General features: G+C 48.1%; 1 protein-coding gene across 11 annotated transcripts in view; it reads left to right on the forward strand.

The window, feature by feature from the left end:
* DIP2C (disco interacting protein 2 homolog C) overlaps positions 1-26,212 on the forward strand; it is a 416,980-nt gene that overhangs the window by 376,323 nt on the left and 14,445 nt on the right. For 6 of the 11 annotated variants that reach the window (XM_058682051.1, XM_058682054.1, XM_058682050.1 and 3 more), the window contains 2 exons: positions 11,062-11,091; positions 12,470-12,531. In XM_058682051.1, the coding sequence (XP_058538034.1) occupies positions 11,062-11,091; positions 12,470-12,531 (92 nt within the window). Of the gene's footprint in view, positions 1-1,092; positions 9,456-11,061; positions 11,092-12,469; positions 12,532-17,987; positions 18,403-26,212 lie in introns of those variants that run through there. The other 5 variants (XM_058682053.1, XM_058682056.1, XM_058682058.1 and 2 more) reach the window with 4 other exon arrangements.

Raw genomic sequence — 26,212 nt, forward strand, 5'->3', positions numbered from 1 at the left:
TGAGTTTGTTTACATGATATCCTGGATAAGGCAAAACTGTAGGCACAACAATCAGATCAGTGCTGCCAGGTGTTGAGGGCCAGGGGAAGGAATTGACTGCAAAGAGGCAGGAGGGACTTTTGGGGTGATGAAACTTTTCTGTGTCCTGTGATGGTGGTTACATGACTATATATTGGCTAAACTCAATCAACCTGTAAACTTAAGGATGAATTTTATTGCATGCAGATTATACCTAAATATATCTGAGAGATGAGGAGTGAGGGAGGGGGGAAAGTACATGTAATAGGGATGGGGATTTCTTCTGTTGGCCAAGATGGAATAGCAGGGTCCAGATTTATCCTCTCTCCTGAAACAAGCAAATAATGGTCAAATACACGAAGCATGACACTAGATACCAGGGAACAAAGAAGGAAAAGCCTTGAGAGAAGCAAGGTTAGCCCTGTGATTTCTCCAGGTCACTGCTTTGAGACAGCTTCCAGGGCACAATAGACAAGGGCTGAGGGAAGACAGAGCCTGGTGAGCTCTTTGAGTGGAGAGATGGAGCTGAGTCTGAGGAGACAAAGGTGGCTACAGGTAACAGGACAGGGTGCTGCAGAGGAGAGAGACACGGAGAGCTCTGGGGATTCACAGAGGACCTGCCTCAAGTGTTTGTAGAGCATCCTCAAGTATCCCTCTGAACACCAATCAGCATCAATCCTGTTATAAAAGTACTCAAAACCATGAAAGAACCAGCCAAAAGGACTGTAGTGAATACTGCTTGTTCCCAGCAACTACACTGAGAATCTCATAATTCATGAGGCACTGGTCAGGTCCCACCTAACAAATATTTAAAGCAAGAACCAGGAAGATCAAGCTCTTTCCAAGTAATTTGACTTAGAACAAAGCTCAAGAAGATTTATAGGGATTAAAAAAAATACCCAGCACCCAGTAAGGTCAAATTTAATAAATGTCTGATATACTATTAAAAATTACACAAAACAGGTAAATACCACAGTGAGGAGAGAGAATAGTCCATCAAAACTGAAGTAAACTGATGCAGGTGTTAAATTTACAGACAAGGACACTAAAAGAGTTATTTTAACTATGTTCCAGATATTCAAAAAGTTAAGAAGAGTCATGGAATGTTAAAGAGGGGGAAAAAGCCAATTGAACTTCTAGAAAGGAAAACTACAATATTTGGGATGAAAAATATAATGATGGAATCGATGGCAGAAGAAAGTATTGGTGAACTTGAAGACATAGCAATGGAAACTTTGCAAAATAAAACATAGAAAAAAAAATTTAATGGTAAGAACATCAGTGAACTGTGGGGTAACTTTAGGTGACTTAATATAAGAAGCTTGGAGTCCCCAAAAGAGGAAGAAGGAGTCTGTACCCAGAAAAAAATATATGAAGAACTATTTTAATTTTGATGGAACTATAAACCCACAAATCTCAAAGCTCAGCTACCTCCAATATAACATGAAGGAAACTGCTTACATTGCTCAAAACCAGTGTTACAGGGAATATCTTAAAAGCCTCCAGATGGGGGGAAAAGGCAAGTTACATACAAAGGAACAATGATAGGGATCATTTCATATTCCTTATCAGAAATGATGTGAAAAAGACAGTAGAGGACATCTTTACAGAAAGAAAAGAACTATCAACCTAGAATTTTACACTCAGTGGGTATATCTTTCAAGAACACAGGCTAACTCCTTTTTTTAGCCACAGGAAAAAAAGCTGAGGATTTACCATCAGCATACCCACACAGGAAGACATATTAAAATCCTTTCAGAAAAGAAATGATACCAGATTGAAATCTGGATCTGTACAACAAATGAGTAGTGTTGGAAATGGCAGCTACATTGGTAAACATATAAGACTTTTAGCACTACTTAAATCTCTTTAGAAGATTATCGATGGCTTATACAGAAACGGTAATATGTGGTGAGGTTTATCATATGTGAAAATCAGTGTGACAACTGTCCAGAGGTTGGGAAGGGAGAAATGGAAGTATAAGGTCACAGGGTTTCCATACCATACATAAAGTGGCATAATATCACTTGAAGGTAGGCTGTGGTAAAGATGTGTGCCATAAACCCAAAAGTGACCATGAATTTTGTTTTCTTTAAGCAGGTAATAAACTAATAAGCCAATAAGGGAGATAAAATGCACCTATAAAGCAATACTAAATACAAAACAAGTCTGAAAAGAAGGGCAAAAATATAGATAGAATGAATAAAAAAAGATGGATTTAAACTTGACCACGTTAGTAATTCAATAAATATAAATGGTCTAAACACCCCAAGTAAGATGCAGAGATCATGATATTGGATTTTTAAAGCGCAAAACCTAACTATATGTAGCCTACAACAAACACGTTTTAAATTTTTTTTAATGTTTATTTATTTTTGAGAGAGACAGAGCATGAGTGGGGGAAGGTCAGAGAGGGAGACACAGAATCTGAAGCAGGCTCCAGGCTCTGAGCTGTCAGCACAGAGCCTGCCGCGGGGCTCGAACTCACAGACTGCGAGATCATGACCTGAGCCAAAGTCTGATGCTCAACCAACTGAGCTACCCAGATGCTCCCTTTTTTTAAAAAATTTTTTAATGCTTATTTTTGGCAGAGAGACAAACACGTTTTAAACACAAATAGATTAAAAGGAAAAGGACAGAAAAGTTGTACCATACTAACCTTAAAGGAGAGCTGAAGTGGCTATATGATTATCTAGCAATATTAATTTCAAAACAGAGAATACTGCGGGGATGGAGAAGGTAATTATAAGAAGGTAATTTAGTATATACAAGAAAGAAAGTGAATCTACAATCCAAAACCTTCACAGGAGAGAGAGAGAAAAAAAAAAAATGTCTAGGCTCAGATGATTTCACAGAAAAAAATACCAATCCTAGAAAAACTTGTTCAGAAAAGAGGAAAATGGAACACTGTCAAACATGTTTTATGAAAGGAGCATAACCTAAATGCCAGTATCTGACAAAAATTCTCAAAGTGGGGTGCCTGGGTGACTCCGTTGGTTAGGTGTCCAACTTCAGCTCAGGTCATGATCTTGTAGTCCATGGGTTTGAGCCCTGCATCAGGTTCTGTGCTGACAGCTCAGAGCCTGGAGCCTGCTTCAGATTCTGTGTCTCCCTCTCTCACTGCCCCTCCTCTGCTCATGCTGTGTCTTACTTTGTCTCTCAAGAATAAACAAACATTTAAAAAAATTCCCAGAAAGTAAAATCCAGGCCAGTATCCCACATGAAAGAAATTCTCAGCAAAATACTAGCATATTAAATGCAGCAACATATACAAAGAGTAGTACATCAGGAGTACCTGGGTTGCTCAGTCAGTCTAGCATCCAACTCTTGATTTTGGCTTGGGTCATGGGCCCCACATTGGGCTCTGTGCTGAGTTTGGAGTTTGGGATATTCATTCTCTCTCTCCCCTCCTTCCCCTGTTCGTTCTCTCCCTCCCTCTCTCTCAAAATAAGCATTTTTTTTTTAAGTTAAAAGTGCATCCTAACCAAACATGTTTTAGCTCAGGAATACACAGTTGCTTTATCATTTAAAAACAGTGTAATTCATATTAACAGAATGAAGGAGAAAAATGATATAGTATGATGTATCCATATATGCAGGAAATGCATTTGATAGAATTCAGTGCTCATTCATGAGATAACTAGGAAGACAATCTGAGAAAATTATTCAATCTGAGCTAAAACATAAAAAAACTGGAACCTCATACTCAGTGGTCCACTTTGAGAGCTTTCCCCCTAAAATCAGGAACATTAGCATTGTATTAGAAGTCCTAGCCAATGTGATAAGGCATAAAAAGCTCAAACTCTGGAAGTGGAGAGCTAAAGTTTGTTTTTTTTTCAGACTGCTGGATAGTGAATGTAAAAACTCCCATGGAACTACAAAACTACAATTGTTAGTGTGTGAAGTTACAAAGACACAAAATAAAATTTATACATGGCACAAAAGCAGACACTCAGATCAATGGAACAGAATAGAGAACCCAGAAATGGACCCACAAATGTATGACCAACTAATCTTTGATAAAGCAGGAACTAATATCAAATGGAATAAAGACAGTCTCTTCAGAAAGTGGTGCTGGGAAAACTGGACAGCAACGTGCAGAAAAATGAACCTGGACCACTTTCTTACACCATACACAAAAATAAACTCAAAATGGATGAAAGACCTAAACGTAAGATGGGAAGCCATCAAAATCCTTGGGGAGAAAGCAGGCAAAAACCTCTTTGACCTAGGCCACAGCAATTTCTTATTCAACACATCTCCAGAGGCAAGGGAAAACAAAGTAAAAATGAACTATTGGGACCTCATCAAAGTAAAAAGCTTCTGCACAGCGAAGGAAACAACCAGCAAAACTAAAAGGCAACCAATGAAATGGGAGAAGACATATCTGATAAAACAACATATCAGATAAAGGGTTAGTAGCCAAAATCTATAAAGAACTTATCAAACACCCAAAAAACAAATAATCCAGTGAAGAAATAGTCAAAAGACATGAATAGACACTTCTCCAAAGAAGACATCCAGGTGGCCAACTGACACATGAAAAAATGCTGAACATCATTTATCATCAGGGAAATACACATCAAAACCACAATGAGATACCACCTCACATCTGTCAGAATGGCAACATTAACAACTCAGGCAACAACAGATGTTGGCAAGGATGTGGAGAAAGAGGATCTCTTTTGCATTGTTGGTGGGAATGCAAGCTAGTGCAGCCACTCTGGAAAACTGTCTGGAGGTTCCTCGAAAAACTAAAAATAGAACTACTCTATGACCCAGTAATTGCACTACTAGGCATTTATCCACAGGATGCAGTGTGCTGTTTCAAAGGGACACATGCACCCCCATGTTTATAGCAGCACTATCAACAATAGCCAAAGTATGGAAAGAGCCCACATGTCCATTGACGGATGAATGGATAAAGAAGATGTGATATGTATACACACACACACACAATGGGGTATTACTTGGCAATCAAAAAGAATGAGATTTGCCATTTGCATCTATGTGGATGGAACTAGAAGGTATTATGCTAAGTGAAATTAGAGAAGGACAGATCTGTGAGTTCACTCATATAAGGACTTTAAGATACAAAACAGATGAACATAAGGGAAGGGAAGCAAAAATAATATAGGGAGGGGGGCAAAACACAAGAGACTCTTAAATACAGAGAACAAGCAGAGAGTTGCTAGAGGGGTTGTGGGAGGGGGGGATGGGCTAAATGGGTAAGGGGCATTAAGGAATCTACTCCTGAAATCATTGTTGCCCTGTACGGTAACTAACTTGGGTGTAAATTAAAAAACAATCTTTTTAAGTTTAGACATAAAAAATTGTATTTCTATGCATCCTGATGTTTATGGCAGTGTTATTTACAGTAGCCAAAATATGGGAACAGCTCAAGTGTCCATTAGTAGATGAATAAAGAAGATAATATGTGGTATATATGTACATACACACACACAATGGAATACTAGCCATAAAAAGGAATGAAATCTTGACATTTGCAGCAACATGGATGGATCCTGGAGGATATTCTAACTGAAATAAGTCAGTGAAAGACACATACCATATGGTTTCATCCATATGTGGAATTTAAGAAACAAACTAACATGGCGAGGGGAGGGGAAAGACAACCCAGAACACAGAATTTTTTTTTGAGACAGAGAGAAAGAGCAAGAGCATGAGCAGGGGAGGGATAGCAGGGAGAGAGAGGATCTCAAGCAATCTCTGTGCTCCGTGCAGAGCCTGACTCAGGGCTCGATCCCATCAACCTGAAATCATGACCTGCGTGAAAATCAAGAGTCAGACCCTTAACTGACTGAGCCACCCAGGTTCCCCCCCCCCCCAAAACACTGACTCTTAACTATAGAGAGCGTCTGACGGTTATCAGAGGGGAGGTGGGGGTGGGTGATGGGGATTAAGGATGCACTTGTGATGGGCACCAGGTATTGTGTGAAACTGTTGAATCACTGTATTGTACACCTGAAACTAATATAACACTATATGTTAACTATACGGCATTTAAAATACAATAAAAACACAGTATTTCCATAGAGTAGCAATGAACAACCAGAGAATGAAATTTTTAAAATGCCATTTATAGTAATACCCAAAACTGCAAGTACTTAAGAATGAAAGGCACACTTAAAGGTGTACACTAAAATCACAAAATATTGCTGAAAGAAATGAAATTCTAATAAATGCATGGATGCACCATATTCATGGGGTGGGAGACTCAGTATTTTTATGATTACTTTTTTTCCCCCCAAATTGATCAGTCTCATCAAAATCTAAGAAGGCTTTCCTGAAGAAAGTGACAAAATGGTTCTAAAGCTGTTACAGAATTGCGAAACAGGATAACCAGTCTTGAAAAAGAACAGTGTTGGAAGGACTTACCTATCTGATTTCAAAACTCGCTCTAAAGCTGTGTTGATCGACACAATGTGATAGTGGCATCGAGGGAGACCTGCAGGGAAAAGCAAAACAACAAAAACAAAGTAACCTGAAAAAAAAAAAAAAAAAAAAAAAAGAATCCAGAAATAGACCCACCATGTTACTAAGTCCATTGAATAGGAAAAGAAAAGGTTTTTTGACCAATGGCCCTGGAACGACTGAAGATTTATATGGGTATGAGTAACCTCAATCCCTTTCTCAGACAATACATAAAATTCAGCTGTAGGTGGATCATACACATGAACGTCCATAATGAAACTTGTAGAACACAGCTTCCAGGGGTGCCTGAGTGGCTCAGTTGATTAGGCATCTGACTTTGGGTCAAGTCACAGTTAGTGAGTTCGAGCCCCGCATTGGGCTCTGTGCTGACAGTGCAGAGCCTGGAGCCTGCTCCGAATTCTGTCTCTCTCTGTCTCTCTCTGCCCCTCCCCCACTCAAGCTCTCTCAAAAATGGATAAACATTAAAAAATTAGAATAAAGCTTCGAGGAGATACAAAAAGACTATGATGTGGGATATAGAAAGATTTCTTAGGGCACAAAACACTAAGCATAAAAGAAAAACAATTTACTGGACTTTATCAAAGTTAAAATTAATTTTAATATATTAAAAAAAATAGAAGACATACAGACTGGGAAAGTATATTTGTAATAACATATCTGACAAAGGACTTGTGTTTATATATTTTAAAAACTACAACAACAAAAAGGAAACCTATTAAAATAAGCAGCAAAAGACTCAAATGAGCACTTCACAGAAGGAGCTGTACAAAGGTCCAATGAGTGCATAGAACATGGTCAGCATCTGTAGTCATCAGGAAAGTGCGGATTACAACCCCGTGGTGTGCTTGTGTAGACAGCACGTGCTCTAAAATCAGGACAATACCAAACCGGTGAGCACAGCCCCTGCGGGGTGACCTGTGGATCTGGGAAGCATTCCATACTCTGTGTAATTCCTGAAGTCCTTCCTACCTCGAAGAAAAAGGAAACGAGTCAAAGCACAACATGCCGTATTCAATTGAAATTGTGATTTTTCACTACCAAAAAAAAAAATTTTGGTGATTCCATTTCTCACCTCCTAGAATAATTAAAATCCAAAAGGCTAACAGCACTAACTGTTGGTAAAGCTGCGAACCAACTAGAATCCTTATTCACTGCTGGTTGGAGACGCATCGAGCAATTTTTATAAGTGCATTTCAGCCCCGTGAGCCAGCATGTCTCCGTGCGTGCCCAAAAGATATTAAAACACGTCTACAAACATATTTGTACAAGCTTTTTCATGACAGCCCGGAACTGGAAATAACCCAAATGTTCAACAGCAGCAGGATACAAGAATGTGTGATAGAGGACTTACTCACACGATACTTCCCCCAGATCTTGGAGGAGTGAGCTGCTGGTGCAACGGAGGACTCTAGAATCCTCATGTTCAGTGAAAGAAGCAAGACTCAGTACGCACTGTATTACTTTGTATGAAGTCCAATGACAGGTTAAACTAGTCTGTGGTGTTAGAAATCTCAAAGCTATAGCCTCTTAGGGTATGGAGTGAGGGAATTTGTATACACTGCCTGGGGTGGTAGTTACAGGGGTGTATACGGTTGTCAGAATTCACGTAACCAGATATGAAAAACTTGTGTATTTTGTTGTATGTAAATTATACCTCAATTAAAATGTTGAAGAAATCATTGTTAATACACAGATTTGCTTGGAGGGCCAAACATCCTGGCTGGGGTCCTGCAGGCAGGAACCCTGCTCCAAATTCAGCTGCCAGAGTGGCCAGTGATGAGCCCCTGTGCTGTGCTCAGATGCCCCTGCATGCTCCCCGGAACCCACCCCAGGAACCTGCCTTCCATGACCTCCATTTATGGAAAACTTCCTCCAACACGCAGCATAGTAGATATGCTCAACATCAGTGCTTTGGAATTGTGACTGTGTTCCACACATTTCCAGTGAGCAGTTTATTACTTAGGCTTTAAGGAATTTATTACTTTCAGCTTTAAGGGGCTGTGTGCTAATATTAGATTGTGCTAACTGTGGTGTGTGAGTTGCTTATTAGTTAAGCACTGCCCGGCTGAAGCATTCAAAGTAAGTTCCTTGTCGGAGTTTTGTTCAGGGTGTGAGTCTGTATATCTTTAGCTGACATTGAGATATAACTCATTTGTTCAATTAGTGCTTAATGCCTGACTGATAACTGTACCTCTAGAAAAAATGATTTTTAGTATGAATATGTCTGTACATGACATGTCTATTGTACCGTGGAACCTTAGAGTGAGTCCTTTTTCCTGATTAACTTAAAATTTAAACATGGTTTGTTTTCATTTCTGAATAAGCTTGATTGGAATGGGTGCATTTTCTTTCCTGCCGGTGCTTTCTGCTTGATGATCTCTAAATTCTTGAGGGCACTTTTACCCATTTGGGATCTCCTTAAAGCTCCAGCTTGCATCCTTTGGCAAAGTGAAATTAATTTTGTGACAGTGAGGAAATTTTGCTAGATGTACAGTCCCTCATATGTATCTTGAAATCTCGAATTTGTATACCTTAGGGCTTTTGAAGTTTGGAAACACCTATATACTAACAACCCTTTACCTATTCCTTCCCATAGCCCTCATTAATGTAGTACACCGCTTTTGCTCCTGGTGCTGAGTTGTTCCTTCTGTGCTTACACAAGTTGGAAAATCCATTCCTAGTCATACGTATTGTTCTCCGAAATACTGCCTTGAGCAATCGCAACAAAATCTGTGAATTAAAATAATTTAGAGAGAATATGGGCTTATTTTGCTCCAGTTAGACTTTTAAATACGGAGAACAAACTGGGGGTTGATGGGGGGGTGAGGGATGGGCTAACTCGATGATGAGCATTAAGGAGGGCACTTGCTGGGGTGAGCACTGGGTGTTATATGTAAGAGGTGAATCACTGGGTCCTCCTCCTGAAGCCAAGACTGCACTGTATGTTCACTAACTTGAGAATAAAAAAAATATGTTTGCGATTCAAGGAATTGTGAAGGGATTTATTTAAAACATTGCATTCGGCTGGAATAGATCCCAAGTCCTGGGTTCCTTTGAAGCGCACATGCCTTTACCTGGTTCTTTCTTCGTGTCCTACGTCAGCTCCCTGTCAAGAAGGCAGCAGCCGTAGATACCAGTGGGAGGCAGTGACAGGAGCAGGGAAACCTTGTTTTAAACCTGGCACCGTTGCTGTTTTTATAGGCTCGCCCCGCCTCTGTGTTGAGCGGTGATAGCTTTCCAGTCTGGCTTTGTGTGCCACTGCCCACAGCCCAGGAAACCCAGCTGATGACTACTTTTTATTGCTGCTGTCACGGAGTCTGGCTAGAAGTGGTGGTTGCGGGGTGGGGTTGGTGCCAGTGGCTGTACGTCAGCGCAGTGCTCGTGGGATGGTGTCCACTCTGTGCTTCTGGGCACATCGGATCAGACCCCTTGGTCACCTGGGGAAACACGTGGCACTACGGGAGCTGACTCCAGGCGCTTTCTGGAGTGTTTCTGTCATGCCAGTGTAGGTCGTTTAAAAGGGGTAGAGGCGGGCACCAAAATCATGGAAGATGAGAGAAAAATGGAAGGCAGTGTCTTTGAGGGGTTGACCCAGGGTCCTGGGAAAACCCTCATCAGACAGCTGACCTGGACCCTGTGCAAGCCTGGTGCTTGGTTCCTTCATGCTTCAAGTGTACTTTGGCCTCTTGCATCCTGCCTTGTGGATGAGCAGGGCTAGGCACCCTGATTTTAGATGTAAACGTGTCCAGGCTCTCCTCCGTGATTGTCTTGGGAGACTTAGGGCTGCAGTGGACCTTGAACAACTTGGGGGCTTAGGGGTGCAGATCCCCGCACAGTGGAAAATTCACAGAACTTCGGACTCCCCCCAAATTTACTAACAGCCTGCTGTTGACCAGAAGCCTTGGTGATACCACAGACAGCCAGTTAACACCTATTTTGTGTATTATGGGTATTATATACTGTATTCTTGCAGTAAAGCAAGCTAGAGAAACAAAAACGTTACTAAGAAAATCATGAGGGGAAAGGAAATACATTAGCAGCACTGCCCTGTATTTCTCTGAAGCAGCCCGCATGGAAGCTACCCTGCCTAGTTTAGACCCGTGCTGTTCAAGGGGCAACCGTGTTTCAGTGAGGGAACGTTCAACAGATTGGGCCAGTAAGATTCATATTTCCAATTGCCTCAGAAAAGAAAAGAAACTTAGAGCACCATAAAATTAAACTGTCTGGTAATACCATCGACCTCACGTATGAAAGAAACTACTCGGGTCTGTGTGTCCATGATCAGTCATTCTGTGGCTCTCTTCCGTTGCTCTGTGGGTATGTTGACATCTAAGATTTTTTTCTTTTTTTTTTTTCTTTAGCCTTTAATGGTACAGTGATTGATTTTAACGATTTCCATATTTGACATTGTTTTTGATCTTCTTTTTACTTTGTTCCCTGCTTTTTGCGTTCTCCTCCCCACCCCCCCCTTCCTCATCCCATTTTAATTGTTGGGTTGTTCTGTTTGCGTGTCTGTGTGTCGCTTCCCTGTGGTCCTGTTGGTGTGGCGTTCTCTCCTTTCTTCTTGTTCCCGCCCTGCTGCTGTAGCCCCACAGGCTGTGGAAGGCGGCCGAGCAGGTAGGGGACCTTCCTGTACGTCCACACACCAGTGCCCCCCCTCCCCGCCGTCTGGTCAGCTTCCAGCGGTGGGACAGACTAGAAGTGGAGTGCGGAGCCTGGCTGGGGTGTGCGGGCCGCGGGCGGAGGACTGGCACCCGGCATGACCTGCTCTCCCAGACCTCTTCGAACGTCGCGCACTCGCGACAGACACTTCCGTGTACACAGTCAGTGGTTTCCCTGCCGGTTTGGGGGTTCTGTCCGTTTTGCTCCACTTCCTGTGTTTAGTGACCCGTTTCCTGACTTGTTTACTTCTGAATCGGCCTTCTGTGGCACTGTGTTCTGCATTACTCAGAACGTCAGAGCCCTTCCCCACCCAGCGCTGGTCTGTGACACGGCTCCCCCAGGGAGTCCCAGGTCTGCATCACACGGGGTGGAAGCTCCTGCCGAGGCCGGCTGCTTGTGCTGCTCCCCATGTCTGCGGGGGGAGACCGTGACCAGGAGGGGTAGGAGCGGCACGTTTTAACGGAGGTGTCTTTATCTTAGTCTTGTGCGGCACATGGTTAAGATTTGCCGCTGGGGAATTTTAGCATACTTCTTCAAATAAGTTGTGAGGGCTGTGGCACTTTTTGGAAACGTGTTTTGGGCCCCATCTTTTTCTACCCAAGGTACCACATTGCCTTCCCAAGAAAACAGAGGTAGAATTTGGGTTTGTAGTATAGCTTTAATTACGTAGCTCTTACATAGAAATCGCTGGTGAGAAGTCAACCCAGCATGTTGTGGAGGGATTCACGGTGCCGAGAGAAGACCCGTGGACCCCCCCTGTGCTAGATAGCGCAGTTCACAGGGTGCTCCCGGGCTCACTGGGCTGTTGACACACACACACACAGCCTCCCTGACCTGTGTCCCGGACAAAGATGACCTCCCTCTGCTGGAGGAGAGCCAGGGCACAAGCAGAGTTTCCTTCTCGAGCTGTGAGTTCATGTCATGTGTTCTGCTTCTGCATCCTGACCCCTAAAAACACATCTTTTGGGGTGCCTGTGGTAGGAACTTCTCAGCAAACGAGGCTTCCTATCCCTGACAGCCTGCTAGCCAGACGTCTGGGCAGTTCCAGCCCTTTTCCGTTGCGCAAGACGTGTGGCACGTGTCTTTTCCTTCTTATTTTTGTAAATGTGACTGATAGTTGAGTTGTGTGAAAGTCCAGCATAATCCAAGTAAGATGTTCCTTTCAGAACTGAGGTTATCAGACTGGAAGTTAGCAGGCATCTTGGAGGGAATTGTGCACTTAGTGCTTTTAGTTTGAGGTTTTAGCAAAGAAATGCTCACTAACTGGTAGGAAGCACAGCCCCGGTTCCTCCCGCACAAACTTGAGCTAACCGCACTGTCTCCTTGCTTGCAGGGGACCTCGGGACCTGACCCAACCACCGTGTATGTTGACATGCGAGCTCTGAGGCACGACAGGTACGATGCGCTTCTGGGTTTGTGTCTTGATGGCCCCGCGTGCAGGGCTGTCGAGAGGGGGAAGGAGCTCGGGGTCCGTCCTGTCTGAGCATGGTGGCCCCGAGCCAAGCAGGAGAGCTGGGCCAGCCTGAGCCGCGGCATCCCTCCGCTTGTGCTCTGTTCCCGCGGGGCAGGCGACTCTGTGCCTGGACCCTGAGGTCTGCAACGGGGGGTAAGGGCAGGGGGGGGGGGGTGACCACACATGCTGCTCTTCCTTCACCATTCTGGCTGGGGACAGAGTCACACCTTTTCAAGTCCCCAGTGCTCCGCCCACGTTCCTTTACTTGAATTGTAATTTTTTGTGAAGACGTTTCTGTAGAAAATTAAAACAGGACTGAAGTTACCTTCTGTGCAGCTTCCCAAGCAGCCTTGAGCAGAAATGAAAGGGGGTCCTTTGTAAGTTTGCCTCAGACTGGGAGGGGGCAGTGGGGGGCGTGGAAGCAAGGTGAGGACCTTCCCGGGAATTTCCTCCCCAGCCAGGAGGAGGATGCGCTGAAGGAGAATTTCCCGGGAATTTCCTCCCCAGCCAGGAGGAGGATGCACTGTCTTTCCTACAGACTCCCCCTCAAATAGACTGTTTCTTTTTGGTAACGAGGGACATGCCCGGTCGTTGTTGCAATGGGACAAGTGAGCGTAGACCTCATACAGGTGTGACCCATAAATGACCAGTGGGGGCCGATGGATGTGTGGTGATGGCCAGAGGCCGCGTGTCTCCTTCCCTTGCCTACGAATGTGTGTCCTCGTGCTGTACAACAGTGGGAAGAATGGAGTTCATGGTCACAGCTGGTGGCCTGGGCGTGCTCCTGGAGGAACACGGAGTCGTCGTGTGGGTGTGTTGGGAGCGGGCTTGTGGAGACTGAGGGGCGGCCCGTGCACGCGCCAGCCAGCCTGGAGAGGACCACCCCGACTCTCATGGGCATTCCCAACAGGGCTTGTGCCCCGTGGATGTTGGGCTGTGCCTGCTGAGCACAGTTTGGGGAGTAGGGTGGCCGGCATCCAGGAGATGGGGGCTGGGGACACAGACAAAACTCTCCTGTTGGGCACAGTCAGCCCCCCACGTGCGATCGCAATGGGCTGATGTTGGGAGGCACCACCTGTGTTCAGCCAGCCACATCCCACCTGGCGCCCGGGGCCCTCGTTTCAGACCCTTCTGTTCAAGGGGCACCAAGGTTAGAGCCCTCTGGCGGAGGCCCCTCCCGGAGGCCGAGGGCAGAGACTAGCACGTGCCCACTGCCCCTCGCCGGCTACCCCGCCACGAAGTCTCATCTGGAGCATCTTCATGGTTCAGAAACTTGGCTTCGAAGCGTTCACGTAACTTGCTCCAAGGGCATATACACGTTTTCACGTAGTAACTTCTGGGCTTTAGGACAAATAGACTTTCCCCCCTAGAAAAGTAACCTGGAAATAATATTGTGATATTATTATGCCTCTTATACCTTCTTGGACGGGGGCTCGTCCAAGAATCCCTGTTTGAGTAACACACCGTTTTGTGTGTGGCCTGGAGCTCGAAACACACGGGGAGCAAACACCTGGGTCAAACCACGGCCCTTTCCCCCAGGAGGGTGGCCTGCAGTCACGGAGCCATCAGAGCAGAGGCTGTCATCTTGTGTCCACAGGTCCCAGAGCATCAGGGGTGGTGGGACTCGGGGGCTGAGTTTTCTTTCCTGGAGAAGAGCAGAACGGTAGGCACTCCCTGCAGTGCCCGTGACCTTGCCTTCCAAGGTCCTCGGCATATCTTTCCGTGGAGGAAACGTGCCACGAGGCAACATGAGGTGGAATCAGGAGTGGGGGCGTGGCTGAGGAGGGTGGGGGGCGCCTCAGATGCAGGAAGCGCTCCGTGGAGACTTACCGGCTCTCCGACCCTGGAGTCCGGCGGCCTCTTAAGTGACACTTCTGTCCTAACCTGTAATCTCAGGTGCTTTTCTCTGATGAGGTCATCTGAAAACGAGGGAAACGTCCTCGTGAACCTGCTGGCAGTCGCACGTTACAGAGAGAACTGGGTGGTGCTGCTGATCACCATGGCCCGTGGTCATGTGGATTCGTGTCGGGGCGCCCAGCTGGCTGCCGGGGTCAGGATGCACCGGAGGCGCCCGCGTATGCCCTGCCCAGGCCGCTCCCAGGAGAGCCCAGGGCTGCACACTTGTCGCTCTGGTTTGGCCGCCCGCCCGCCAGTCACGCTGTCTCACGTCCTCGCCTCTCTCCCCTGCCATCCAAAGACACAGGTGGCCCAGAGCTGAGGGAGGTCTTCAGACCCCAAAAGTTTTGTGCTGGACTGAGCTCCCCTGCCCCTCTTTCCGCATTTGACTTCCGGAAACCAAAGCCAAGAGGCCCTGGAACCTGACGGAGCCACTCCTGCAGCGAGGCCTGTCCCCAGAGCCTCCCTGCGGGCGCTTTCTCGGGGTCCTTCGCTGCCTCTTCCCGAGGGCCGACTTCCCACGACCTGTGACCTGTAATCGACCTTCCAGCCAGGCTGTGGGCCGGTCAGGGTGCCGCCCGGGCCCTGCTTCTCTGAAGCAGAAAACCTCCGTGGCACCTCCCCGTCACCTGTCAGGTTCCTGCCTCCTGGGCCGATTCTCCTCCTGTGCGGTGAGCCGTGCCCCCGGGGCCTCCGGGCTCCACGCCAACCCCCGCCTTTCAAGTCCAGTGCAACTCAAACACCATCAACCCTGAATATTCCCTAGAGAAGCTGTCCTCCAGCGTCAAGTCTCTAGCCTCACTTCTGACCTCTTTCAACATGTAACACGTGTGCCCTGCGCCGCAGCTGATGGCGACACGGAGAGGCTCTGCGGTCCAAGTGGACGGGGTCCACCTCTGGGCAGGCCCTGTGACCTCAGTGTCCCTGTGCTCAGAGGGGGTGTGGTAAAGCCAGCCTTCCCGGGGACCCGTGGGGCCACAGCACCAGGGTGACCGGGGGTCCCGGCGGGGCGCAGGTGAAGCAGAGCTTTGAAAATATTGACTCTCTGTCTTGTCACCATTAGTGTAAAAAAAAAAAAAAATGGGGCTCTTGTCCTGACTTCCTCTGTATGAAGGTTCAGTTGTGGGATTAATTACTCTTCCTGCTGCTCTAGAACACTCACTGGGAGCCCCAGGGCACCTACATAATTATGATCTAATTAACTTGGAGAGGGTTAGCCTGTCAGCGTGTTAAGTGCAGTATCCCCAGAAAGAGACTGCATTCGCATATGCACGCATGGAAAGACAGGTGACAAAGGACAGCCACATTGTGGAAACCTGTGATCAAATAGATTTCCCAAATTGATTTGATTTGTACTGGACTTTCTGTGTCTATTTTTTTATTTATTTTGATTTTTTTAATGTTTAGTTTTGAGAGAGAGAGAGAGAGAGAGAGAGAGAGAGAGAACAAGCAGGGGAAGGGCAGAGAGAGGGAGACAACAATCCGAAGCAGGCTCCAGGCTCTGAGCTGTCAGCGCAGAGCCTGATGCGGGGCTCGAACTCAGGAACTGTGAGATCATGACCTGAGCTGAAGTCGGACATTTAACCAGCTGAGCCCCCCAGGCGTTCCTCTGCCTCTGTTTTTAATTCCCATTGTTTTCTATGAACCACAGTGTTTGGGAGGTCACCATGGAGAACATTTTTGCCTCAAGTGGCAAGGATAATCCTGCTCCTACTTCTGGAACAAATTTAGTTCCACTGTGCACAAGGGAAATGATGGCATGGCTTTGGGACTACTTAAAAGTGTTTTTAAAATATTGTTTCTAATATGTTCATGTGAGATGAATTCATGGTCTCTCAGTCACCTCTAATTGGATCTTAAGCACTTGGATTTTGCAGACTTGAGATAGGACGGTGGGGGGGGATTTTTCAGCACTTAAAGTAATAGTTTTAGGAGTTTCATCTTATGGATACAATGTTATCATAAAGCTTTCTTAGCTTCCTTACTCCTCCCAACCCGAAGTGCTAAGTCTCAGGAAAGCAAGGATAGTCCATTAATCCCTGGTCAGTGGTTAACCAAGGGTCAGGATCCCGTGGGAAGTAGGCACAGAACAGAAGTGCACAGGTGAGCTTTTGACTCAGTCTGTGGCAGGAGGGGGCTGGATGAAGACAGACCAGCTGGAATGAGACCCTTCTTTTGATTGGCTCCTGGTATGATTGGCGTGAGCTTCTTCGCGGAACCTCACGTTACACTTCTTACTGAATCTCTGATTTCTGGTCCCACGGTCCTCTGTGGCTGTCCAGGAGGTGTGCCGGGCACCTGACTTGCCCAGACCCTTTGTGGACTGAGCTAACCCCAGAGGTTCTGCCTGGAAGCAGATGACACAGTAGTTTCCCTGCCGTTCGATTGGACGCAGGACCTGTTCCTCCTGGGTTCGTGGCCACCCCTTGTGGCAGGTGAGCCTGAGCACGTGTGTTCTTTGTGTTCTGTTCCCTGCGTGTCACACAGAAACAAGGGTACCTACATCGTAGAAGCATTGTGATGATCAAATAATTTCATCCGTGTAAACAACGTATCGTTCTTGAGGGTGTATAGATAGATAGGAGCTTGTATATGTAGTTACAGATTGGCTTTTTCACCTACTAGTATGTATCGTCCACCCTTATTTCTGCTTCTGGCTGTCTTCAGGCAGGCGCACGCTCTTTGAATTCATTGTTTAGCCAACTAAGTGGCTGCTTCATAATCGAAGATCTAATTGATCAGAGTTGTGGTGTGGGTTTTGTGCATTCCTGAAATACTTCTTACGGAGTATTCTTGAAAATCAGACGACTTTACCTCTGGAGATAACTGGATAAAAAAAAGAAGAGTTCACACTTTGCAAAGTGTCCCTTACATGGTAATTTCGGGGTGAATTTCCAGTCTCCATCTACCCTGTAAGGCCAAAATCTTCTCTGGAGTTTGTGGCTTCCTTAAAAAGACATTATTCCCGGGGCGCCTGGGTGGCTCAGTCAGTTAAGTGTCCGACTTCAGCTCAGGTCACGATCTCGCCGTCCGTGAGTTCGAGCCCCGCGTTGGGCTCTCTGCTGACCGCTCAGATCCTGGAGCCTGTTTCGGATTCTGTGTCTCCCTCTCTCTCAGACCCTCCCCCATTCATGCTCTGTCTCTCTCTGTCTCAAAAATAAACGTTAAAAAAAAAAAAAAGACATTATTCCCTTTTGTCTCCTCCTCTCTTCAGAGTCCAACCCAATGTACACAGCCTCTCGAAATCTCCTTCTGGGCTGGGTGTGCAGGCAGAGAGCCCCAAAGCCATATCTGAGGAGGCCCTGGGCAGGTGTGGGAGGCAGGGCAGCATCCCAGCCTCGCACTAAGGAAACTTCAGGAGATGGGGGAGGCAGGCTCCTCCCCTTGACTGCTTTCTTTATTTTCTTTCCCCCATCCATCATCCCTTAGAGACTGTACCCCTTTTAAACCCAGTGCTGTTTCTGCTCTTTGCACCCCGTTATGACACCTGCTGTCCCGTCAGGAGATCCTGAGAGGAAAAGGAGGAACCACAAACTGAGGCACTGAGACCTGGGCACAGTTCTGCCACCACCTGGAAGTGTGACCTGAGACCCAGTCCCTGAACCTCCTGGGCCCTCGTCCCCAGCATGAGGGAGGGAGTTCCGGAGGAACATGCCAGTTCCAGCCCTCTTTCTGGCCTCCCCTTCCCACCCAGTTCTGAATGATTGGGACAGATTTTTGAGTCCCTTCTGCAATTCAACACACTGTTGAGTTCTGATTAAATGTTCCTTTACTTTTCTAGAACATTTTAGGTTCTTCTGAGAAACTGTTCTGTGGTCTTTTTTCAGTAAAGACCAAATTTAAATAATTAAATACAAATTAAAAAAAAGTAACATAATGACTAGTTTTTGTTCCACGGGCTTATTCATTAAATCTTATCCTGAAGACCACCACCAAATCCTGTAAATTGGAGTTGCACATAAAATACAGGACAGCCAGTTAGATTCGAATTTCAGATAAAAGAGGAATAATTTTTTTAGGACAAGTATGTCCCAAATATGCATGGATAGACATGTATTCTAAAAATCATTGTTGATCTGAAATTCACATTTAACCAAGTGTCCTGTATTTTTATATGCTAAATCTGGCCACCCTGCCCTAAAAGCAGACATCTGTTCTCACAGCCACCGTGTTACCAGCGCTGTGTTTCTTCTCTGACAGTTGAGGGACTCAGTTCACTTCCTGCCTGTTCCATGGGGGAAATCTCCCACTGCAGAGAGCTGCCTCCTGCAGTTTCTTTTTCCAGAAGAAGTTGTTCACAGTCTCCCGATTACTCGTGAGCTGTGAGCCCGCATGGCCAGAGTGCCTTGAGCCCCTCCTGGGCATGCCATGCAGGGGGTCCGTCACTGCCAGCTGGTAGGAGTTCTGTGGCGTGGGTAAGGCCCCCTCACGCGTGGTCATGATCTCAGGCCTCGAGAAGGAGAAAGGGTCCGGCAGAACCCCCGCAAAGGGTGGGGACTCTGTTCTTACTGTACCTGCTCCCTTAGACGAACTGCTCAGAAGGAAATGCCGGCTGTCCCCCGTTAGGTGAGCACCCCGTCACCTCCTTGTCCTCTCTTCCCTCCTCATCGTGTTAATGTACACACACATGCCGTGTTATTTAATTAAATGGCCAGTAGTGTGTTTTGGTAGGTGTGGAAAAATACAGGCCTGTGAAAACCCTCTTTCTTTCTTCCTGGCCTGCTCATTCAACCTGTGTCTTTATATCCTGCTAAGTTACCCTGCTCTCACTGTTAACAAAATAACCACCATAACAAAATGTTTGGATGCCATTTGATGATAGGATCTTAATATGTTTCACATGTCCATGTTAAAGCCAAGGGCATCCACCTAATTCTTTCACACGTGGCTGTCCTATTACTGCCTCAGTCTCATTAGAGACTCAGTCACTGTCTCATTAGAAAGTGAAAGTTATTTTAAAAGGAATGAATCCTAGATACTTTTTCTTAGAAGTGAGGCATCTCTTTGCTTCAGTAAACTCATTCTTTGATAGTCTTTTTGTGGAGGAAAACCTGGCTGCTTGCTCAGACGCAGGCCCAACCACTGCTCAGGGCTGGTACAGGGACCACGGGGCCAGAGCTGAGGGCTGGGTGTGTGACAGGCGCCACGAAATGATGGGATTTGTTCGTGGTCAGCTTGTTGAAGTGACATGTGACCTCCTCCCACGCCTCCTGCTTACCTGTGATTTTACAGAAAACTGCAAGCAGGCGTGCAACTTGGTGAGTGCTCTTGCCTTCGTCCTTGTGTGCTGGAACATTCTGCTTAAAGGGACAACTGACAAGCTCAGAACAGACCCCGGGGGAGCCAGGTGGACTGATGGACCTCCAGACAGGATCCTCCAGACAGACAAGCATAGCCCTGTTGAGAACCCGACGAATTAGAGTCCCCAAAATAATGTCCAAATGATTAAATTTTACCTGAAAACCTACCCTCGTACCACCTTCAGGTGCACAGTTCAGCTGCATTAAGTACGTCCACGTTGCTGTGCACCCTTCCCCACCATCCGCCTCCAGAACTTCTTCTTCTTCCCAAACCGGAGCTCCGTCCCCATGAAGCACTGACTCCCCTGCCCCCAGCCCCAGCACCCCCCATTCTACTTTCTGTCTTTGTGAATTAGACTGCTCCGCGTACCTCACATGTGGAATCACACGGTGTCTGTCCTTCTGCGACTGGCTTATTCTACTGAGCATAGTGTCTGTTGTGTACAACCCTCCCAGGAGCTTCCCAGGTGCAACCCAGCACGGCCCGAGGGAAGATGATGCCCCTCCAGGGGGGTGAGGGAGGTGGCAGTTATAAGGAGCATGGGAATTCCCCTCGAGGCTTGTCTTGGGTGACAGCCAGACGAATGCATCCCCACATCTGCCCACCAGATCTTAAAAGATTATAGAGAGGCCCCAACTGAGTTCAGTCATATTCCCAGCACCATGTCACCATCCAAGGCCATGTCCTTGGAACAGCCACTGGGAGCAGGAAAGGCACGTGGGACCCGCATTCCAAAGACAGAGGAGGGGTGAAAAGCCTCTGAGTGCCCGGGTCGAGCTCACAGGTCAACGAGTGGTCACATCTTTTTGACCACATTCCCCAGCATGTCCTCAAGGCCCATCCGTGTCATAGCATGTGTCAGAATTCCTTGTGTCTTAAGGGTGAATAGCGTTCCATTGTAGGGATGGACCATGTTTTGCTGATCCGTCATCCACTGGTGGGCACTTGGGTGGTTTCCACCTGTCTGCTGTTGTGAGTGAAGCTGCCGTAAACACGGGTGTGCAGTTACCTCTCCTAGACTCTCCTTGCAAACGTTTTAAGTATAGACTCAGAAGTGGAACTGCTGGGTCGTTGGGTAGTCCTATCTTTACCTTTTCAGGGAACCACCAGGCCGTTTTCCACAGTGGCTGCACCATTTTACGTTCCCACCAGCAGTGTCTGCATCCTCGCCAATGCCAGTTAGTGTTCCTGTTTTGATAGGGTAGCCACCCCCGTGGGTGTGAAGCGGTATCTCGTTGTACTTGTGATTTGCATTTCCCTGATGACCAGTGATGTTGAGCATCTTCTCGTGCTTCTTGGCCATTCACGTGTCTCCTTTGAAGAAACGTCTGTTCCAGTCCTTTGCCTAACTTGATTAAATTATCTTACTTTCGAGTGGTAGGACTTCTTTATATTCTGGATATTAGTCCCTTATCAGATAAACGACTTGCACATATTTTGTGCCATTCCATGAGTCGCCTTTCGTTCTGCTGACTTTATCAGTCACAGAGCTTTTAATTTTGATGTGGCCCAATTTATCCATCTTTTGCCGCCTGTGCTCTTGGTGTCGTGGGATTTTTCTTTTTTTTTTTTTCTTTTTATCAAACCCGATGTTGTAAAACTTTTACTCTCTCTGTTTTATTGTAACATTTTTATACTTTTACCTCTTGCATTCAGGTATGTGTTCCATCTTGAGTTAAAAGGTTTTATTTTATTTTATTTTTTTATTTTTTATTTATTTATTTTTTTTTATTTATTTTTGGGACAGAGAGAGACAGAGCATGAACGGGGGAGGGGCAGAGAGAGAGAGGGAGACACAGAGTCGGAAACAGGCTCCAGGCTCCGAGCCATCAGCCCAGAGCCTGACGCGGGGCTCGAACTCACGGACCGCGAGATCGTGACCTGGCTGAAGTCGGACGCTTAACCGACTGCGCCACCCAGGCGCCCCAAGTTAAAAGGTTTTAAATGACATTTTTAAAAGGCAGGGGCTGTGTTCTTTATAAATGTCAATTTCATAAAGACAGAAAGGGCTTGGAAATGTTCCTCGTTGATGGAGGTTAAAGAGACATTACAACCAAATGCAAAATGTGGTGCTGAGCAGGTCCTATACTTGGGGAGGGGGTGGGGGCGCAGGAAGTACTGTAATGGCCATTATTGGGCTAATGGACAAAATGGGAATGGGGACCGCAGATGAAAATATCAGATCAATGTTAACGTTCTTAAGTTGGCAACTGTCCTGTGACTGTGTATGAGAATATCCATCGTTGTAGGAAATGCACACTAAAGTACTTAGCAGGAAAGGGTCGTGTGTGCATGTGTGTGTGAGTGAGAGAGAGAGCGAGCGAGCAGGGCAGAGAGCACACAAATGGTTAAGCAAATGAGTAAAATGCTAGTAAAATGGGTGAATCTGAGTAAGGGATATTAAAACAGTTCTTTGTACTGTTTTCATTTTTGTAAGTTTTCCACCATTTTGAAATAACTTTCAAAGAGAAAAAGTTTTCAAAACAAAACTCTTAACGTATGAAGTCCAGGAATGATTTTTCAGGTCACTCTTTTCTCAAAAGGGAAGGGTGCACGTAAGTTAACTAACCCCTTACTGTGGGAGGGAGCAGAACCAGAACCACTTCTGACAGACGCGGATCGACGAAGAAAGGGACCAGAGGTGTCCAGTGGGGCGTAGAAGCAAACTCCAGAACAGCCGGAGGGACTCCCACATTGCCCGGTGCCTCTCAGCGCCCAGTTCCATGCAGACATCTCTGTGTCTCCCTGGGGGCACATTACCAGCCCGCAGCCCTGAGCTTCTTGCACTTCCTGTGTTAGAAGGACAGCCTGTCTTAAGTCCATGTTCCTGGGGTGTGAGCTTGCCCAGTGGCAGTGGGAGTCGTGAGCCCCCTCGAGGCCCATGTGGGCACGCAGAGCAACATCTTTCCCTAGACGGTGGGGAGGATGGGGAGTGGCGCTCGGTGAGGCACCTGGCAGCCCGTGGCAGGTCGGGGTCGGCACGGGTGAGGGTGTCCCGTGATGAGAGCGCTTCCTCCCCCAGCTCACAACCGTGGTGTAACCCCATGAGAAATGCCAGATGCGCTGCACAGCACCTTGCCCCTGCCCCCACAACTACCAAGGTCGTGGAACACGAGGATGTTCTGAGAAACTGCAGCAGCTGGGACGAGCTAAGGAGACGTGGGAGCCAGCTGTCCTGTGGGGTCCAGAAGACAGTCGTCAGCCAGAAGCTGAGGAAACGTGGGCTGGTTTGGCTCCCAGACCGCAGCGCGTTTGTGTGTCCAGGACCGCGGTCGTTGCTGGGGGCCCAGAGAGAGAGGCTGAGCTGTTCCTTCAGGTTTCCTGTGCATCAAACACTGCTGTCGAAACATGTTAATTACCTCAGATGACTTTGCCATCAAAGCCTTATGAGCGGACACGGGGTCTTGGCCCGCACCTCCGGCTGGGGTGTCCGCTGACAGACCCACCAGAAGAGGAGGAGTCTGGGCTCCCGTCAGCCTGAGGGAGAGACGAGGAACTGCACTGACCAATGTCTGGGCCCAGTGGTGGCAGGGGACCTTGGGGGCAGGAGCGTGTTAGACCCGTGATTGTAGAAGGGGCACCTGGGACGCTCGGTACTGCTTTGTCCTGTGGCTGTGTTAGATAAACACGTCTTTTGTTGTGCCTGGTGTCACTCATTTTGGGTGGCTTTACGCGGTTTTGGGCTTCCACGTCACCCCTGCCACTGCTGGCTTGGTGGCAGTGCCGTGGGCTATGTGTGACCCGGAGCTCTGAGCGCGGGTTCCGGGGCAGAGCTTCCGTTAGGGGCAGCAGTGCTTGGGGAGTGTTCTGTTGCCTCGCTCCTGTGGGGGCATGACCGTGATGCCCCTTCTGTTGGGGGTTTCCTCGTGCCCCTAGTGGTCCTCTCTGGTAGGGCTTCACCAGCAGCTCAGGAAGCACCACACTGTTAGAATCCAGACTTCGACCGACCGTGAGACTTGTCTCATTTTTCCTCCCTTTGCCCCAGCTGCCGGGAAGCTGGGGACAAAATCCAACCCTAGCACCTCGGGTCACTGAAGCCAGGGTTCGGAACATGCATGACATCCCGTGTTTTGGAACTTCCCCTCCCTCTCCTGGGATTCTGAAAAATTTGTGCCAGTGGCCTTATAGTCCGTCTTTCAGATGCTTCAGGCTGTTTTGGAAGATGCTGCCATGTAGACGTGGGCCTGGAAGGCCGCCAGTTTGCAGCTGTGCGTCTGTGGCGTGCTAGGTGTGGGGGGCAGACCCGGGGTCCCGTTTCCTCCTCTGGCTGTTGTGGCAGAGCGGGTCGTGGTATTGGGAGGTGTGGATGCTGCACACCCTCCAGGTCACGGAGACCTCCCCGGGTGGCCGGGGCCGGGCAGCGGCACAGCTGGCAGGGACGGGTACCCACCCTCAGCCTCTGTCTGTCCCCCCTCGGGACACATCTGCACTGGGCTCGTCCGTGTTCCCGAAGTGACATTTCTGGCAGCAGCGGTGGCAGCTGCCGTCATCCTTATAGGGACAGATAGTGTGATTTCTCGATTGTTTCCCGTCTCCTGAGCCGGTGGTGTGATGGGCACCCTGCCAGCGGGTGACGGTAGCTGTGCAAGTGGAGGTGCTCACCTCCCCTGGGTGACAGTCGTGGTTTGTCACCCTGTGTCAGGGAGAGGAGGGGGCAGCGTGCTGGGGGGTGGTGAGGTTGCAGCAGCCCCTCCCCCCAGCCTTTTCCACAAGGCCAGAGGAAGGAGCCCTTTGCAGACGGACCTCCTGCTTCAGCACCCTGTGTCTGTAGCTCCTTGACGTCACTCTGGTGGCTGCAGCTGTGCAGGGTGAGGTTCAGATGGGAGTAAGGACAGCGCACAAGGGAGGGATTGTGTAGGGAGTGACCGGTCTCCCCACGTGAACTTTCTACCTTGCTGTTTCTTCTTTTCTAGCGAAAGCCTAAACTTCAAGTCCGTATTAACAGCCTCGGGGGAAAAACATGTTTCCGGAAGTCCAGGGTTGGTGCTTGAGTTTGGAAGCGTCGGAGGCAGGCCCTTCCTGACGCCGCACAGCAGGCTGGAGGGGGGTGGGGAAGCAGGTGCGCTGACGGCCAGCAGCAGTGGACAGGGGGCAGCAAGGGAAGGGGCGGAAAATCCTGGTCCCAGGGCTGACAGGTTTAATCAGGTCCTGAATTGTGTCAGACAGATTCTGCCACGTCCACGCGAGTCCCCCGGAGAATGATCTGATCATAGGCTCGGTCTCTCTGTAACCTCCCGGGAGACAGGGTTCCGTTTACCATCTCACTTCACTGTGGGACGGAGCCAAGCCCACTCTCGGGCAGGGCGCCCACCTTTGCAGCCTCCCACGGGAGCTGCAGTCTGGCTGTGACCATCCAGGCTGCTTCCAGAGAGCGGTTCTGATGGTGGCACAGCACCCAGGGCATCTCACGGACCCTGCCTGGCAGGTGCACAGGATGTACGGAGTTCACCCGACCTGTGAGCAGCACCCTCCCACCCTGGGAAGGTCAGGCCAAGCAGGGCTTCGCCCGGGTGCCCGCTGTCGCCCTGCAGCCCGTCCTGCGCTCGGTATCAGCATCTCTCTTACAAGCGGGGAAGATTCCTCCTTCCATGGGCTGCAGATGTGCATTCCGGCTCTTTGAGGACACAGCTTGCCTTTTTCCGTAAGGCTGTTTTATTTTTCATTTTACTCTCTGGATATTTTTCATGTGGATGTAGGACCATCCTCTGTGGCATTTGCCAGTAGGATCTGTAACTTTTTCACAGCAGAGCAACCCTGAGTGATTCCAGCACCCCATTCCTGCATTCCTGGGAAGCTCTAACAAAGGCCAGAGAAGAAATTCCTCGTGATAGATCCTCCTCTCTTCCACATTTGAGAAGAAATGCCTGCTTTCTCAGAGGCTGAGGGCCATACAGGGAAGGACAGGACACGTGTAAACTCTTCAAGCAGGAAGAGGGCCAAGGAGGCCACCGTCTGGCAAAGCAGATGCCAGCCAGCATGCACGTGGCCAGGAGCCCCACTGGCTGGAGGAGACCCACGCCCGTGTCATCTCGCCCTAGATTGTCCAGGCACAGGCCGAGGTAGAAGCCTGCATGGAGGGAGAGAAGGAAAAGCCATGGACATCCTGGGCACCAAATTGCACAGTCCGGGGACATTGCTCTTGTTTCCTTGTTTCAAGCGTCTGGCTCAATTTGTGACTCTAGGTGCCCTGTCCAGGGTCCTCACCCTCCTAATGGAGCAGTCACAGCTGCTGGATACATCCAAAATGCCTGACAGGGGTTTCCCACGTCCTAAGGTTGTGCTGGCTTTGCGTGGACAGCTGGCAGAGTGGGAGTGTGTCCAAAACAGCCCTAACTTTTGGCTAGGAGTTTTGCTGCCCAGCCTGACCCGCTGGGCTGTGGGGAAGCCCGGCCGCATCGCGGGCCCACCGCCCACCCCCAGCCAGAC

This window comes from Neofelis nebulosa, chromosome 8, assembly GCF_028018385.1.
Source record: "Neofelis nebulosa isolate mNeoNeb1 chromosome 8, mNeoNeb1.pri, whole genome shotgun sequence".
In the NCBI taxonomy this organism is placed as follows: domain Eukaryota; kingdom Metazoa; phylum Chordata; class Mammalia; order Carnivora; family Felidae; genus Neofelis; species Neofelis nebulosa.